Source organism: Miniopterus schreibersii (genome assembly GCF_964146895.1).
Source record: "Miniopterus schreibersii genome assembly, chromosome: 6".
NCBI classification, from domain to species: Eukaryota; Metazoa; Chordata; class Mammalia; order Chiroptera; family Miniopteridae; genus Miniopterus; species Miniopterus schreibersii.
In genome coordinates this window covers 73,517,183-73,534,907 of record NC_138107.1, presented here as the reverse complement: position 1 = coordinate 73,534,907, position 17,725 = coordinate 73,517,183, and the positions used below count along the sequence as shown (strand labels likewise).

The 17,725-nt window shown below is 39.7% G+C and overlaps 1 protein-coding gene across 1 annotated transcript in view; it reads right to left on the bottom strand.

The window, feature by feature from the left end:
- The window catches only part of PEX7 (peroxisomal biogenesis factor 7), a 55,217-nt gene extending 44,102 nt beyond the window's left edge, over positions 1–11,115 (bottom strand). Inside the window, exons 1-3 of the mRNA XM_081139726.1 lie at positions 10,868–11,115; positions 9,297–9,354; positions 8,062–8,212 (exon numbers count right to left, since the gene is read on the bottom strand). Coding sequence (XP_080995852.1) covers positions 8,062–8,212; positions 9,297–9,354; positions 10,868–10,997 — 339 coding nt within the window. The 5' untranslated portion in view covers positions 10,998–11,115. The remainder of the gene's footprint in view (positions 1–8,061; positions 8,213–9,296; positions 9,355–10,867) is intronic.
- Between the last annotated feature and the right edge of the window lie 6,610 nt (positions 11,116–17,725).

Here is a 17,725-nt window from a genome sequence, read left to right as displayed (position 1 = left end):
TATTTATGTAAGAAGTAAGAGTGTCTGGGGTTTGTAGTGGTTTAAGTATGGGTTACCTGTTCTCAGCTGCCTAGAGCTAAGCTGAGCCATGTTGGAGTCTGAGTAAAAAAATCAGTAATACTGATTCTGTCCTTATTTAAAACTGATATTTTGTTAATCATAGATTTTTGCCTTAATTTTTATTTTTTTAAATGATTGCACTAAGAGATTATTTATTTTGACTACTAAGTTTTTGGGGGGCTCCCTTAAATTATGGACTAAAGGCGAGTGCCTCACCCAGCTTGCCCTAGTCCTGGACCTGCTGTAGCCCATACCCATGTGAAAGAGAAAAGAGCAGGTGGAACACTAAAGAAACCATAATGTAGTAACAAAGAGCAGCTCATAAAGTATGCAGAAGGGGCAGCAGAAACCAAAGACTGCTATAGACATCTGTTAGTTATGGGTAGAAAAGACAGGTTTGGAAGCAACCACTAATGATTTTGAGAGCTGAAGAATTTGATTTTATATTCTAGTCCAGGGCTCAGCAAATTTCTTCTGTCAAGGGCAAAATAAATATTTTAGGCTTTCTAGACCATTTGATCTCCGTCACAACTACTAAACTCACAAAAGTAGCCATAGACAATATTTAATGAGCGGGCATGGCTGTGTTCCAGTAAAACTTTATTTCAAATCAGACAGTGGGCTGGGTTTGGCCTTGGCCCAGGCATAGTAGTTTGTCAACTCGTGTGCTCTGGGCTGATGTGAAAACGCAAAAATAACCACAAAAGCAAATCTTTATTGAGTACTACTGCGTGCAAGATATTTCCATAAACACTTTGTGTATTTTATTTCATTTAACCTTCACTTTTATGAAGTAGATACTATGCCGAGGCCCAAGGAGGTTCAATTCCCAAAGATGGAGCTGAAATCTGAACCTGGGTGGCCTAATTGCAGAGTCCACACTTAATGACTTTGCTAGGCTGTCTCTACAGCAAGCTGCTCCAGGGCACTGTTGAACTGGAACTTCTTGCTGCCCTTATTGATATCACCTTTCATTGGAGCTACATTTGGGCCCAGTCTTATTTCATTTTATTTTTATGAATTATACATATTCAAGAACTTAAAGTCCCTGTCTACCTGGTGAACTCCTGCTCAAATGTCAAGTCTTGGCCCTATTATGTCCTTTATGAAATAAGCCTCCGCTGACAGATTCCTCAGTGACTTAGATTCTTCCTCCTGTGCATTCCAACAGCATCTTGTACTTACTTCTGATTCAGCATTTACTATCTTTTACTAAAATTCATGTTAAATAACTGCCATACCTGCTAGATTTTAGAAGACCTCTCTAGGCAAAATCATAAGATGTACATCTTGTACATCTATGCTCATTGAAACATAACTCAATAAATGTGAATTAAGATAATTAAACCAACAAAATTTATCTTCATAACCTGTAACTCTGCTAAGTAGTTATAAAGAGCTATTATTTTCATTTTAAAAGATAACTGAATACAACTAAAAACTAACATTATGAGCTCACACTCCACTGCCTCTATCCATTTCCAGCATGATGCAGGACTTGAAACCTTATGAGATCTCACCTTTTAAAACTGCAAGAGCCTCCACAGGCTCAGAGAGAACCCAGCCCTAATGAGAACAAAAGACAGGAGGTAAAAAAAAACTATGCTCATGGCAGTGTCCTGCCTGCTGTCTTATCTGACACACAACACCATGGCAACTATTATGGTTCTAGGACAAAACAAGGATAGGACACACATGATGAGGTTAAAAATGGAATAATAAAGAAGGAAATAAAGGTGACTCAGTCAATCAATAGTTTGCTTCACTGTGTTTAAAATATTAGGACATGGGGAAGTAACAGTACAAGTCAGGATATTGTGTTTTAAAAAACAACACCATAGACATAGTACAAAAGGGGTGCTGGGATGGAAACTTCAGCTTGATGGCCAAAAGAAAAGGATTCAAGCAGGGCCTTGAGGGCTGGCTACAACGTTAATAGCAGGAAACAGAGTTGCAAACACTAACCAGAAACTCCCCCAAAGACATATGTGGGCACAGAAAGCACCAAGAGATTAGGGTTAGTGAATGCCGCAAGATAACACCAAGGTTTTGTGTCTGAGGACTGTCAGTGATGGTGGCATTAACAAACTGGAAGACTGGAGGAAGGAAGATAAGGTATAATTTTAGACACACTAAATTTGAGGTGACAGCAAGATAGTCAAGTGGAAATGTCTAGTTAGAACTGGGTTTTTGTATTAACCTCAAACTCTGGAAAAAGTTTATAGCCATAAGGATACTTGGGAGACAGTCAGAAAGGGATGTCTGGACTCCATTATCCCAACCTTAAGTCAATTCACTCACCTATTCAACAAATATTTATCAAGCATCTACTATATACAAGGCATGAATTGAGGGGTAGGGAGGTACAGTGTAAGACAAGACAGATGAACTTCCAGCCCTCGTGGATGTTATATTTTAGCAGGGGGAAACAGGCTGTAAATAAATAGATATATACTTTCATGTTGTGATTTTTTTAAATTACAAAGCAAAATAAAGCAAGGTAGGGAAACTAGAAAGCAATAACAAGGGCAAGAGGTCACTTCTCAATAGTGACCAGGGAAGACCTCTCTAAGCAAAGAACTCTGCGCAGTAAAAAAGAGAATGCTGCAGATTTGAGAAGAAAGCCTTTCAGTAGAATAGGGGAAGACCCTGAAGCAGGAAACAAGTGTGTCATGTTTGAGGAACAGCAAGGTCAAATAGTTAGGAGGGGCAAGATCTCAAAGGGCCACGGTTATGAGTTTGTACATAATCTCTCTTAATTAGGCAACAACCATCAACCATAAACTACCAGCTAGATTACTGCATCCTTCTAACTGCTCTCCCCATCCATTCGTGCTCACATCCAATCCATTATCTACATTGCATAAAAAATAACCTTTATAAGACACAAATTAATGTTGCCCCCCTGCAGAAATCACTTCAGTCACTTCATACTATATAGTTGCTGCAATTTATAATCCTCACTCAACACTGAGATTCATCCATGCTGTTGCTTACCACCAAAAGATCAAAATTATGCAAACCTATGCAGGACTCAGGGATGCAACATACGTAGTGAAACTAAAAGGAAAAATGACAACTATATAAACAGAAAATTCAGGATAGATGCTGCTCCTGGGAAGAAGGGAGGAAGGAAAAAAGGAGGGAAAAGAATAAGATCAGGCCCGGCCGGGCGTGGCTCAGCCGTTAAGTGTCAACCTAGGATCCAGGCGATCAGGGTTCAATTCCCGGTCAGGGCACATGCCCGGGTTGCCGGCTGCAGCCGATCAATGACTCTCTCATCATTGATGTTTCTATCTCTCTCTCTCCCTCTCATTTCCTCTCTCTGGAATCAATAAAGATATATTTAAAAAAAAAAAAAAAAAGAATAAAATCAGAAAAAAGGAGATAGAAGGACAAAATCAGTCACCAGGGGCTCCACGGTATCCATAAGGTGTTATTTCTTCGGCTAGATGATGAATACACAAGTGTTCATTAGACATTTTTTTACACTTTATGTATTTTTATATGTATCAAATATTTCACAGTTAATTATTTTAAACCTTCAATGTCTTTCCACTGATCTTAGCATAAGAGCCAAAATGCTCACCGCTCTGGGCACACAGGCTCAGTCCTTCCCCTTGGAGCATGCACTTTCCATTGCCGCTAACCAACTCCTGTGACCTCTCCACCTGAGCAGGCTGTTCCTACTCTCCCGTCAGACTCAAGGATGCCCTCCGGGTCCCTTCCCCAGGCAAGATCCTCTCCTCCAGTAGCACTCTGTACATTCACAGTACTGACCACATTACAAATTAGATAACCTGCAGCTTAAAGCCTTTCTCCCTAGAGGAGGCAAGGGCTCCAGAAGGGCAAGGACCCTGCCTGGCTTGTTCATCTTCCCCCCAGGACTAGTTACAGTCCTTTGCAGAGAGCAGAGCTCATCCAAGTTTTTGGAATGAACAAAAGGGCAGAGAAACAAATCTAAGCGGAAAGCACATCTCCCACTCTTCCATCTTTTCCCTGTTCCTAACTCCCCCTCCTATACCACTCATACAGTGGACATGGCAAACGGTCAGATTAAGTATAAAAAAGAAATATGCAGTTATGCTTTAAAAGCAGGGTCCTCCAAACGCCTATCTTATGACAGTACTCTTGGCAGCGGTGAAGAAAATTAATTTAAAAAACGCAAAACCAAAAAAACCCAATGAACAATATTTTGTGCTGCTTTATGAAATCTAAACCTCATCCAAACCACAGTTTGAGAGGACAAATTTTATTACTGAAACTAATTCCCAAAGAGCTCATTTTTAATCTACTGTGCAGTATTGCCCTTTTTTAAGTTGGTCTATTTAATTAAAAATCATCAAAGAAAAATTGTGTCTGGAATGTTCATACTCATCTGTATCAATACAAAGGAAAGGAACACTGACTTTTAATTACTGAGCGATTAGAAAGGGCTACATGCTTCTTTTAACAAGAAATGATTTTAATTTTTTAATGACAAAATTTTTAATGTGCATAAAAGTAAAGAAAAGAGCATAATAAGTATCCATCATACACCTTCTATAATTATCAACATTTCGCCTATCTTGTTTTATCCCATTAGTGACTGATTGCTGGAGTATTTTAACATCAGACAATTTCACTCATAAATATTTCAGTAGATAAGGACAGTTTTCTTTTTTACATAAGCACAAGGCCATTTTCACACCTAACAAGATTAACAAAAGTTCCTTAATATCATCTAATATCATCCATATTCGTATTTCCCAATTGTCTCAAAAATGTCTTTTTATAGTTAATTTGAATCAGGATCCAAACAAAATCCATATTTTACACTTAGGTGCTATGTCTCTGAAGTCTCTTCTAATCTAGGAAAGTCCTCTTCTCCACCTTGCTTTTCCTGGCCCCCTCCTCTTCCCATGACATTTGTTTCTTAAAGAAACAAAGTTAATGGTCCTGTGGAATCTTCTCCATTCTGGACTTGGCTAATTGTTTCCTCATGACAGTGTTTAACTTTTCTTCTACCCTTCCTATTTCCTTTCAATTGAAGTTAGATAATAGAGGCTTGATTAAAGTTAGTTCAATCAATCTTGTTTTAGCTTCCCATTGTATTAGAAGGTGTATAATTTCTGGTTGACCCACTTTCAGTGATCCTAAAATTGTTCAGAAGATGTATCAGTCTTAAATAAATGGTTTTAACATCTATGCATAACCCTTGCCTAGAGTCATTATTTCATTAGGGCTATTTAATGATGACTTTTCTAATTCTGTTATTCCTTCTGCATTTATTAGCTAGGATTCTGTAATAAGAAATTTTCCACATCAACTGTTTAATTACCCCTCGATAAAATTCATACAGGAAAGGCAGGATAAATGCCTTGATTTATCAATATTCAGAATGAGTCAGTTATCATAGTAATCTTCAACGGTGACAAGCTGGGGTTTTTTTATGAGTGAAAATATACATATAACTAACTGTGTCTGTGTGTGTAGAATATTTCAATCCATTGCTGTCATTCCTTTTGATGTTCAAATTGTCCCTTCATTGGCCAATGACAGTCTCTTCAGGTTGTCTCTCCTAAGCTTTTGACAGGATCCCCATGGCCTTTCATAGCTATCTGACACAAGATGATGTCTGAGGTTCATCTTCTATGTTTTCTTCCTGGTCCTGGAATCGACTATTTCTTCAAAGATCCCTGATCCTTTTAGTGCAAAACAGTATTTAGAGGCCATAATGTGGACACTAAGGATATTCTCTGGGACTGAGTTGTCATTGCTCATAGGTCTTTACTGACCAGAGAACTAAGAAATGCATACATTTTTTTAGACAGAGAAAAATAAATCATGAGCCTATATGGATATTTCCTATTCCATTTTAAGATTAAATGTTTCTACTTAACTTGTTTATTCTCATGTCACCATTCTCTTACACTGAAACTTCTGCTTCCTAATGACACAATTACTCTCAATAGTACAGTGTTGTTAAGTCATGAAGCAGAGAAAGAAAACTCCTAATTCATCCTTTCTCTTTTCTCCTTCTTGCTGAACCTTTTAAAAATGTTCCTATTCTTTTGCTCCTCCTATATATTCAGCAGCAGTCTAAGCTAAAGGCATTTTATGGAAATCAAAAGACATAATGGCCTCTGCAGCTACCCGTTAATATAGAGAAGAATCTGATTTCTGCTTTGATGCTAAATTTAGAAGCCATGCAAAGGAGTAATGTCCATGATTTTCTTTCATTTCACCAAGGCCTTCATTCCTCAAGGCCTAAACTATATTGAGGTCTTGGATTTCTCCCTTTTGCTTCAGTACCCACTTATCTGACTATCTGAAAATTGATTGTTGGACATTTTTCAGACAGTCATTGAGTGGTGAAATGAGTAACTGGGGGATTCCTAACTTGTTTCATGCTTTTCTAACCCTTTTACAGAGCAAATAATAATAGCTCATATTTATTCAGTGCTGGCTCTGAATACAAGCAGCACAGTTGTTCTTGTATTATTTATTAATTATTGTATTATTTTCCATACAAACAACTGTAAACCTACTTTTGCCCCACCCTGTAGTACACACACCACTGGTTATATGAGATTATTTTAACTGGTACATACACTTTATTTTATTCATTATATGCTTATCTTAACATACATTAAAAATTAATAAATATACATACTAAGTTAGTCATCAATCCCATGGTTTCATGAATATAACTGTTTTAAGATGAGTGAAATAACATAAAGCTCATTTAAAGAAAAACATTAAATTGATATATCCTTTTAACATAACTAGATATTTTATGAGTCGTTAGTTATAGCCCTAGAATTCATATAGATAAGCAATACATGGCACCAAAGATTTAATAAAAAGAAAAGAAAAAAACCTTTTGAGAGGAAAAACATTTTTTTTAAAAAGAAAAAACATTAAATTAATTATAGTATAAGTAGTATAAGAATATGGCAAAGATCATGAAGGTACCACAAAAATGTCTGAATTTTGGACATCCTGCTCTGTAGAAATTCTTGCATTGAACATCCTGAAACTATAGTTCCTTCTTTGTCAAAGTTGTCTTAATTTTCAGCGATTCTATAAAAATATGATCATTTATAACTACACTTATCAAAGAGCCTTTACAATAAAACAGAGGAACTAAAATTTTCCATTATTTCTAGTCACAATCTTAAAAATACTGATTTTACTAGCTGTAGCTATAAAACGATATCTGGAATCCTCATAAAACTAATCTTTTATCACAAAAGACTAATATTCTTGCATCTGATAAGCATTTACTAAAGGCTTCCATGGACTAGGTCCTGTGGTAGACACATTTTTGAAAGTAAATTTGCAAGTTTTCATTTGAAGGATCTATTGCTACCTCAAGAAAATATTTCAAACATTTAAAGTAAAACACCAAAAGAGAATATCTTTACCATCATGTTCATTAAAAATATAGATGTATTTTAATAGGACTTAAGGTCAAACTATTTTTATGCCACACACACACACTCACACATGCACACATACACACACACACACAATCTAGACACACGAACCAGATGTAGATTTAAAATGTCTTCAGTAAGCTCTGCCTCACATTCACTGTTTGATGCTCTTGCTCCAATATACTCTGAAAATCCTCAGGAATCCTACTGACGACCTAAGGGCAATCTTGTGGTGTCTTTGTGAAAAGCCTGCCTACCTCTATCTTGAGGCAGAGAATGGCAGGCATATTCCTACAGCATAAGGACAGCCATGGGCCTCTCTGGAGGAATTGGTGCCACAGTGTGCTTACTACTGGCAGCGTTTTTACTGACTAATGAGAGGCATGACCTTTTCTTCTTTCCCAGCTCCTTAGGCCAAGAGGTATTTTATATCTGAGTAATCAAATAGTAAGTGACATAACATATAAGACAAACACTAAAGCTCAACTTCTTGTTCCCTAAAGACATTTCCCCATGTTTCCATCCCCAAATGTGTTTCATCCAAAGAAAAACCATAAGCCCAGGAAGATTCCCTTCCTACCTCCTGAGTGTGTTCTTTGTAGACCTGCAGTGGCCCTGTGGCTTTGGCAGTGTCCCAGAGCTGCAGCGAGCCATCCCCACTACAGGTGACCAGGATATGTTCATTGTTCTCACTCCAGGTCACGTCAAACAAACCATCGTTCCAGTCAAAGCTATACCAGGAAAAATTAAAACAACAACAACAAAACTAATTATATAGGCAGTTGAAAGTAAAATAACAAAAATAACTTTATATTTTTTTTAAGTTTATCACATTTTAACACACATTTAGCTCACCTGATCTTCAAGACTATGAGAAATAAGTAGAACAGGAACTTGTTATATGCAGAAACAAGTTCAGAGAGGTTCAAAAAATAGCCAGTTCATACAGCTAGAAAACTGCAAAGCTAGATTAAAATTAGGTCTCCCCACTAGCAATACAGCACTATTTACATGAGGGCATGCTGCCATAACTGGGTGCTCACTGGTTTTTGTGGTTCAGAGGTGGGACCAACAAGCACTTTAAAATAGTAATTTAGAGCAATAATTTCAACGTTTCCCATAAATCTTTCACCTGAGCTAGGAGCAGGCAGTTATTTTCTGACAGCATTTCCTTTCCTTTCTCTACCTTTGACTGCTCTGAAGGAGGTGTTAAATCCAACAGTCTTACAGACAAGACATGCATGCAAAGAAAGGAAAGATAATCTACAAAATGGGTAATCAGCTCCTGCATAAGTGAAGCTAAACTACATTAAGAAGACAGCAAAGATAGAAATATCACACAGCAGTATACTAACTAGTTCATATGTTAAGTTTTATAATTTCTAAATGGACACTAAGAGACAAGAGCTTTAGAAGGAAAATGATGATCAAACTTAATAGCAAAAATAAATTCTATACTATGCAAATGCTGAAGTTTCTTTTATATAGCAAATTTAAAAATTAAAACTTTGTGGATAAAAAAGATTCAAAACCTAATTCTTTTCTTTTTTTCTAATATATCTTTATTGATTTCAGAGAAAGGAAAGGAGGGGGAGAGAGAGAGATAGAAATATCAATGATGAGAGAGTCATTGATCGGCTGCCTAGCCTGCAACCCGGGCATGTGCCCTAGCCGGGAATCGAACCCCGATCGCCTGGATCCTAGGTCGATGCTCAACTGCTGAGCCATGCCCGGCTGGGCTCAAAAACTAAATCTATTAAGGCTTTAATAGCAAAAGAGAATACATATAAGTTAATAAATAAAGAACCACCTTACCTTCTAAAAATCCTAAGCCCAGATTCATTTTGATCCAATATTAGCAGGGTTCCACAGCCTAAGAAGAAAAAAAATAGAGGTCATGCTGTTGAACCTGCCAGGGGACCAGGTCAAGGAGGGATCAAGCACTGAGTACCTAATTTTACTGCCACTGGTTTCTCCCTAAAATTATTGAGACCATGTATACAAAATGATCAGATTGTGTTCTCCATTTCTATCTTTCTATACTGTGCTTCGATCATTAAATATTAAACTTATCATCTCAACTATGCTTGGAAACTGGACAGTCCTAACAGAGGAGATATTTCAGTTCATATCCTGTAGCAAGGCAGGTGCGAGGCACACAAACCTTCCAGACAGGTGTTATCATCCCTATTTACAGGTGACAAACTTCTGGTTTACAGACCCAGGGGAATCTGTGCCTACTACATCACACTGCCTCACCAATAAACCTAAAAGGCATTCAACATGGGATTTTAAAACAAAATACCTGGTGGAATGGTGGAATTTACCACAAACTTTGTGGTAAAGTGCTGAACAGAATAAATCAGTTATCTACCAAAGATAAATTATTTTACTAAGGGACCAGCATATCTTAAAAGTTACGTTGTTATAGAAACTGGGGGGGGGGGCTCTTTTATTTAAACATGACTGGGTTTTTTTTAATACCAACTCTTTTCAAGTTTTTGTAAAGGTTTTAATTCAAAATTAACGACCACAAATTCATAGGTCTTCAACCTAACTGGTGGGCAATTATTGTAAATCTAAATGTGCAAGCACGAAGAGTTTTAATGGTGAAAATATAAGCAAGCAAATATTTTACTCCCTCTGAGTTTTAGAAATCACATCATTTTTTCAGCTGTAGGACCAAACAAAAACTACTACTGGAAGCTGACATTATGTAGTGACTTGTTTCATAGATCGTCAGTATGTAAATAATAGCTAGGATATGACTTAAAAGAAGAAAAATTATGAATGGAACCCTGCATTTCAATCTAGTCCATGAGAGACAATGAATTTAAACCCCGAATAAGTGCTTGCATATAAATGTATGTTCCTCCTGAGACGACGGTGAGGGCAGAACTTGGTAACTTTCATAACGGAAATTGCGAGGAAACTCCAGGCGCCGGTTCAGGGGCACTGGATGTGCCACTGACAGCCGAGCGCTGACTGCGGGGGCCGCGGCCCAATTAACAGGTACTGGGGCGACCCTACCTGGTCCGGTCGGACCGGTCACACAGGCCAAACACTCTCTGCAGGGCCGCGCGAGCCTGGGGACGTGGGGGTGTCAGGTGGCAGCGGCGTCCGCGCGCTTAAGGAAGGACTCGGGCCAGGAGGCAACTTCCAGGTGCTACATCCCCTCGGGAACTCGGGGGAGGGCGGACGGACACCGTCTCCAGACCAACTCCACACACGGGACGGACAAGGAAGAGGGACCGATCGGTTCCTCGCTCCCCCTAGCGTTCAGCGGCGGCGCAGTCCACTGTCGGAAGCGCTTTCGGGCGACCGCGAGAGGCCCGACGAGGCTGGAGCCCGCCCCGCCCCGCCCCGCCCGGCGGCGCCGGCCTCACCCGCGATGCCGTAGTGCTGCGCGGCGGCGCAGGCCAGGCGGCCCGGCAGGTACGGGGAGAACTCGGCGGCGTAGCCGTGGCGGCCCGGCACCCGCAGCGTCCGCACCGCGCCGCTGTGCGCCGCGTCCATGCCGCCGGCCGCCTCCGGGCCTCGCTGTCCGGGCCGCCAGCCCCCACGGGCGGTCGCTAGCGGAGGCGGACGAGCCCAGAGAAGTTGAGAGACCCAGAAGACGAGGCGGAAGTAAGGGCGCCCCGGTGGCCTGGATGCTGCATTTCTATTGGTCGGCGAGGGAAAGGGCAGTGACTCCAAAGGAGTTCATTTTTGTTTCGGGCAAAACAAACTAATTCGGGCCACATGTGATGAACTGGATAAAACAGGGCAGTGTGACTTAGGTGGTGATTCTCACAACTTTCGTTTTAGCACATCAGCCTCCATTGCGGGACTATCTGGTTTTAATTAATTCATTGGGCTTTTGAAAGGCTGGCATCAGGAAATGTCCCTAATGATTACAAAACGAGACAAGCTACAGCAAACTGAAACCGTGCAGCTAGTCCAACAGGCAATTGTGCTGCCTAAATCAAGTGGGAGTGAAGCTAAAGAAAAAAGACATAATAAGCAACTAACTTAAAAAAAAAAAATCTCACTACATATATTGTACAGTAAGTGCTCAGATGTAGGGCTAATTAAGGAAAACTAAGGCTTATTCATTCATTCAAACATTTATTAACCATGTATTATTTGGAGGGTGACCATATGTAATTTATCTTCCAAACAAGACACTTTGAGAGTGAAAGAGGGTGCAGTTAATAAATAAGCCAGGCGAACAAGCACACACCTAGTTGTATGGTCAGCTTAACTATATATACATCAAGTACAGTGCTAGGCACTTGGGATTCAAAAGCAGTAACATATGCTCTATGCCTTCAAGAGGTAAGTCTAGTAGACATGTCACCAGTTAAGTGTAATCAAAATAATATAGGTGCTATGAAAAATATACATGGGGTAGAGTAATAGGTGGGGTATTTAAGAAAAGGAAATTGTCAGGGGTATTTAAGAAAAGGAAATTGTCAGTGCTGGAGGATAGGGGATGGGAGGAAAAGCATCAGAATGGAGGTAATGTTTGTGGTGTAAATGATGATGATATTTTCTTTAAATAGACAAGGAGATGGAGGTCACTGCAGGAGCAGGAATAACATGAACAACCCAAGAAACCTAAAACAGCATGATCGTGGTTGCCAGGACTCAGCCTAACCAGATGAAAGGGGCATGGTGAAGAGTATTGGGTGGAGGGATTAGAGTGTTGTATTGGGGCTGGATCATGAAGAGTCTGTGTGCCATACCAACGGAATTGGATTTCTACTGTAATTTAAACAATATGGAACCATTGGGGTTTTTTAACATGAGAAATTAAATTACCAAGTTTTTTTGTTTTTTTTTAAATGTATCTTTATTGATTTCAGAGAGAGGGAGAGACAGAGATAGAAACATCAACGATGAGAGAGTCATTGATTGAGCCCGCAACCCAGGCATGTGCCCCGACAGGGAGTCGAACCCCGATCGCCTGGATCTTAGGTCAACGCTCAACTGCTGAGCCACACCCGGCCGGGCCCAAGTTTTCATTTTAAAAGATCTGGACAACACTAATCTGGAGGACAGAGATTAGAAATGGGAGGCCGATTAAAAGACTTTAGCAACTGTTCAAGCAAAAGATAAGATTTTAAACAAAGATAAAGGTAATGGGAATGGTAAGTAAGAGTCAGATGAGATTTTAAGGCAATAATTCATAATATATGGCATGTAAGGAACAGGGAGGAGTCGAAATGACTCCCAGGTTTTTTACTTACGTGCCTGGGTGGATGTAGGGTCTGTTCACGGAAATCAGGACTATGAGAGGAGGAACAGGTTTGGGGAGAAAATGAGCTCCAGTATTAACAGGTTGAGTGTGAATTTCATATTGGACATACCAGTCAGGAGCTAAGGGAGTTCTTATTTGCATGTAAAATATATGTAAGTCATGGAAAGAATTGCCCTCACTCAGGAAGAGTGGTATGAAAAGAGAAAAGGGTCAAAAACAGAACCTTGGAAAAAACACCAGATGTAGGACTTGGGCAGAGAAAGAGGAGCTCGGGAAGGGTTTGGAGGAGACCCACAAGATGGATCCTATTAATTAATTAATGTGTTCAATAATACAGCTCAAGTTCGGAGAGTTTGCATACTACTCTTTGATACATATTTAGATGGACAGGTTGAGAGTGGGTCCTATATTAAGAAAATGACTCAACAGAGTTCTTAAGAGTATCAAAGAAAATAAGATAAAAGATATATTACAGTGCCTGGCACATAATAGGCATGCAAAAAGTATGACCACTGCTGTTATAATAGGCAAGAATTTGCTAGCACAGACCTAAGTATTCAAGAAATAGAGCATTTCTTTATTTTCTTGAATCAACTTAAATCTCCATCTCCTAGGCTATTAGAAGATTCAAGCTCATCATATTTGGGGTTTCCTGGCACTCCCTAGGGTCACACCAGAATCTGACACTAGAATGTAAAGTTTACAACAGGATCATCAGCACCAGAAACAGTGTCCTGCAAATGGTGAAGAGTCTCTCTCATTTTCTGTCTGTTAGGGTCACCAGGGATAGCTCCCAGTGCCAGCCTGAATTATCATATGAATGTGCATTTCCATGCCTTGCTTGAAGCCAAGCAAGGCCCAGGTCTCTTTACTGAGATAGACTCCCACTTACCTGGGGGGGCCCATGAAACCATTCCCACCAGGGAGCAGGGCCAGCTTGCTGGCCCTTCTCCAGACTGGAGAATCTTTTCCTCTTTCCCTCTACTCCTTCACTGCCATCGCATGGTCATCTCTTGCCTCCCTCTTCTCAAGGATACATCAAAAGTCTATTTAGTGAGTTTAAAGATTGTAAGCAGCTTCTATGCCAGCCCTTCAAGTGCTCTGAGGCCCCAGGGATCACGGAGGAGCTGGCTCTCTAATCAGAATAGGAGAAGGAAAAACACTACAGCAAGACACAAATTGATACCAAATCAATTGTCCTGGTATACTGCTAATGAAGAGAATGAATAAGGCATCGATCATTAACTAATAACACTTGACAGTAAAAACATAGATGTGTAGAAGCAAACAGAATGCTACATATACCTCCTCTCGCCCCTAACACACGAAAGCCCCGAATTCTTAGCCCACCCCCTCCCATGAACCTGAGATGGGACATAGGTGCCTCATCACCCAGGCAGTATTCCTCACATTTCAGATCCCTGCCTCCGAATCTCACTGAGTAGTTTTTATAATGTAGCTTCCTAGGACACACCATGGACCTATTTATTCAAAATCCCGGGGCCTGGAAATCTGCATTTTAACAAGCTCTTCTAGGTGATTCTCATTTGTTGACTAAAGCATAGGAAGAAAGACACTTTTGAGAAGTGCTCAGCACTGGAAGAGATTTGGACAATGAAAGCAAATGCTGGCAGCAAAGCAGGCTGGAGTTCGTAAGATATGCAGGGAGGGAGATCATTCGTGAAATATTGACACCGTATGTGAAGATCCAAGAATTACACAGAATCTTCCTCCTGAACCTAGAGGAGACACCAGAACTGAATTACTCCCATGGCAAAGTGGTTGCCAGGGAAGGATCTGGAAGCAGGCTCATGTTTAATTCTCACCATGGACTATATCTGAGAATTGGATTTCAGTTATATACTTCATTTGTATTAAAACATAAATATGCAAAGTGTCAGACTTACCTCAACCATCTCAGGAGTTTCTATTTGAGGGAAACACTTTATATGTTTGTTTTCATGTCCTTGGCACTTGCATGAACCTGAGATCCGAATGCCCTTGATGTCTCTTCCTTTACATCCCCCAGGTGCTGGGTTTTCAAAGGTGGCACAAGATGGCTTGTGAGCTCCTGAGTCAGTCAGTGTCAGCATGAAGGCTGCCGTCACTTTATTTTGCAGACACAGAAACTTAAATTCCAATTTAAACTGCATTGTCCTAACTGAATAAACACAGAATAGGAGCCCTAAGGTTCTTTAAATGCACAATAACAGGGAGACACCGAAAAGCATTAAAAACAAAATTTAGTGGCCATTGTGCCTAAGTAAATTGAAAAGTTTTAGAGTTTCGTTTTATTCTCCTCTACCCTTCGGAGAGAAAACTTTCAAGAAGCTGAAAAAGAAAGTGCAGCGTCCCCTCCCCCATCTCTCTGACACGGGTTGCCCACAGATTTCTCCTGAAAGATTCTTTTGTTCCCTACGCCCACCGACTTTTCTGGGTGTTCTTAATGCTGCCCCTACGCAGGCAAGGCCTCCCGCTGCTCTCACAAGCCACCCCTGTCTTTCAGATGCTCGCTCAGGGTGGAACACTTCCAGAAATTTCCCCTCGCCTCTAAAATGGAACTTCCAAATTTGAAACGAGCACGCGTCTAATAAAGTTTGTAAGAATTGCAATCGCTCCATCCCTTTTCTTATTTTCCTCCTTTTCGGGGGTTGTAGAGGTCACATCCTTTTTGGGACAAATTTAGTGAATAAAATATTTATAAGGTAATAATGAGTAGGCTTTTTTAGAAAATAGAGCAGTGGACTGAATGTCAGGGGAGGGGTCTGCTTTGTGTTTTTGGGGGTGTTGCTTGACCATTTTGATACTTTATACTCTGTGCAAAATAAGGACGATATATTCTGGTCCTTTTCATCTCTTAACATCATGACCCCAAGACTTGTTATAAAGACATATAATTATAATTGAAGCTTATTTTTATTCACACTAAGACCACCAGCTGGTAGCCACACTTCATCCCAAATCCTGGATTCTGTTTCATAGACAGGAGAATAATGTTTCCTTATAGTGGTAAGTTGACTTTGGGTAGCAGCACAGCCCAAAGCTTAATTCAGAAAGTAAATGTTGCTAAAAATTATGCTCCTTAAGAAGGAGGAAGTTCATGAAGCCCCAAAATTAAAAGAGAAGTAAAATGACCTTGAATTGGCTTTCTTTAAAATTTTGCTATTTGTTTTTAAGATCTTCATCCAACTATTAAGAATATGCAGCCCGGCCGGGCATAGCTCAGCGGTTGAGTGTTGACCTAGGATCCAGGCGATCGGGGTTCGATTCCCGGTCAGGGCACATGCCCGGGTTGTGGGCTCGATCAATGACTCTCTCATCATTGATGTTTCTATCTCTCTCTCCCTCTCCCTTCCTCTCTCTGAAATCAATAAAGATATATTTTAATTAATAAATAAAGAAAGAAAGAATATGCAGAAGCTATTTCATATGTATGTTTTATAATTTAAAAAAATGATTCATGCACATGGTTAAAAAATTATTCAAAGAATATACAGTCAGAAGTAGTCTTCTTCTCACTCTAGACCCTTAATTTTTCAGTCTGCCTCCTCAGAGAGAAGTATATTGTTTACTGAAAAAAAAAAGCAAAGTGCAGAACAGTGCTTATAATATGCCACCATTTTTATTTTCAAATGTGTGTACAGTAGTGCCCCTTAGCTAAGAGGGTTGTGTTTCAAGACCCCCAGTGGATGCCTAAAAGTGCAGATGATACCAAACCCTATATATACTGTGTTTTTTCCCATACATACATAACTATGATGAAGTTTAATTTATAAATTAGGCACAGTAAGAGATTAACAACTAATAATAAAATAGAACAATTATAACAGTATACTATAATAAAAGTTATGTGAATGTAGTCTCTCTCAGGACAGCTGAAAAAGGTGCCACTGCTTTTGTTGATATATAGGCCTGTCTTCAATCAAAACTGTTTCTAAGACAAAAATAAAAGGATATAAACAGTATGAATTCAGAAACCTTTCAAGAAATTAGTGATTAATCTAGCAGTTAAATAAACTGCCATGACAGTAATTGAACTTAATCACCTTCCTTTTACAAATTAGGAAACTCAGTCCAAAAGAATGGAAGTCAACCCCCTCATGACTGAGCCAGAACTGAGTTTAGTCCAGGTGCCCACTGCTTTAGAGGCACAGGCCTTTCCCTGGGACCACGGGACATGGTATCTCGCCCAAGGATTTACGGACATACACGATCTTTCCTGAACCAAAAACAGGACCTCTCAGAGAAGACTTTTTTCTCTCTTATGTAAGAGTTCAGTGGAGATCTTTTTAATTCAGATTATAAATACATTAAAAAACTTGCAGATTATTTTGAGAACCAAGAAGGGATTTCACTAAATGAAATGAGTGACAGCACATTAACCCACACTCCTTAGACACTAACTGTCTAGGTGGGATAATCAGCATTCTAAAAATTTTAAGATGGGCAGAAGTCTAATACTTAAAGTTAGAATTTATAGATATGATTTTTTAAAAGAGCCCATACATGGAAAACAGTATGGAAGTTCCTCAAAAAATTAAAAATGGAGCTGCCTTTTGACCCAGTGATCCCACTTCCAGGAATGTATCCTAAGAATCCTGAAACACTAATCCAAAAGAATAGATGCACCCCTATGTTCATAGCAGCACAGTTTACAATAGCTAAGATCTGGAAACAGCCCAAGTGCCCATCAGTAGATGAGTGGATAAAAAGCTGTGGGACATTCACACCATGGAATACTACGCAGCTGTAAAGAAGAAGAATCTCGTATCCTTTGGGACAGTATGGATGGACCTGGAGAGTATTATGCTAAGCGAAATAAGCCAGGCAGAGAAAGACAAACATCACATGATCTCGCTTATATGTGGAATTTAAAGAACTTAATAAACTGATGAACAGAATAGATTCAATGACATGGAAGCATAGATGAGACTGAAGAATGTTAGAGGGATGGAGGAGGGTGGATGGGTGGAGGGGGGAGAGATTAACCAAAGAATTTATA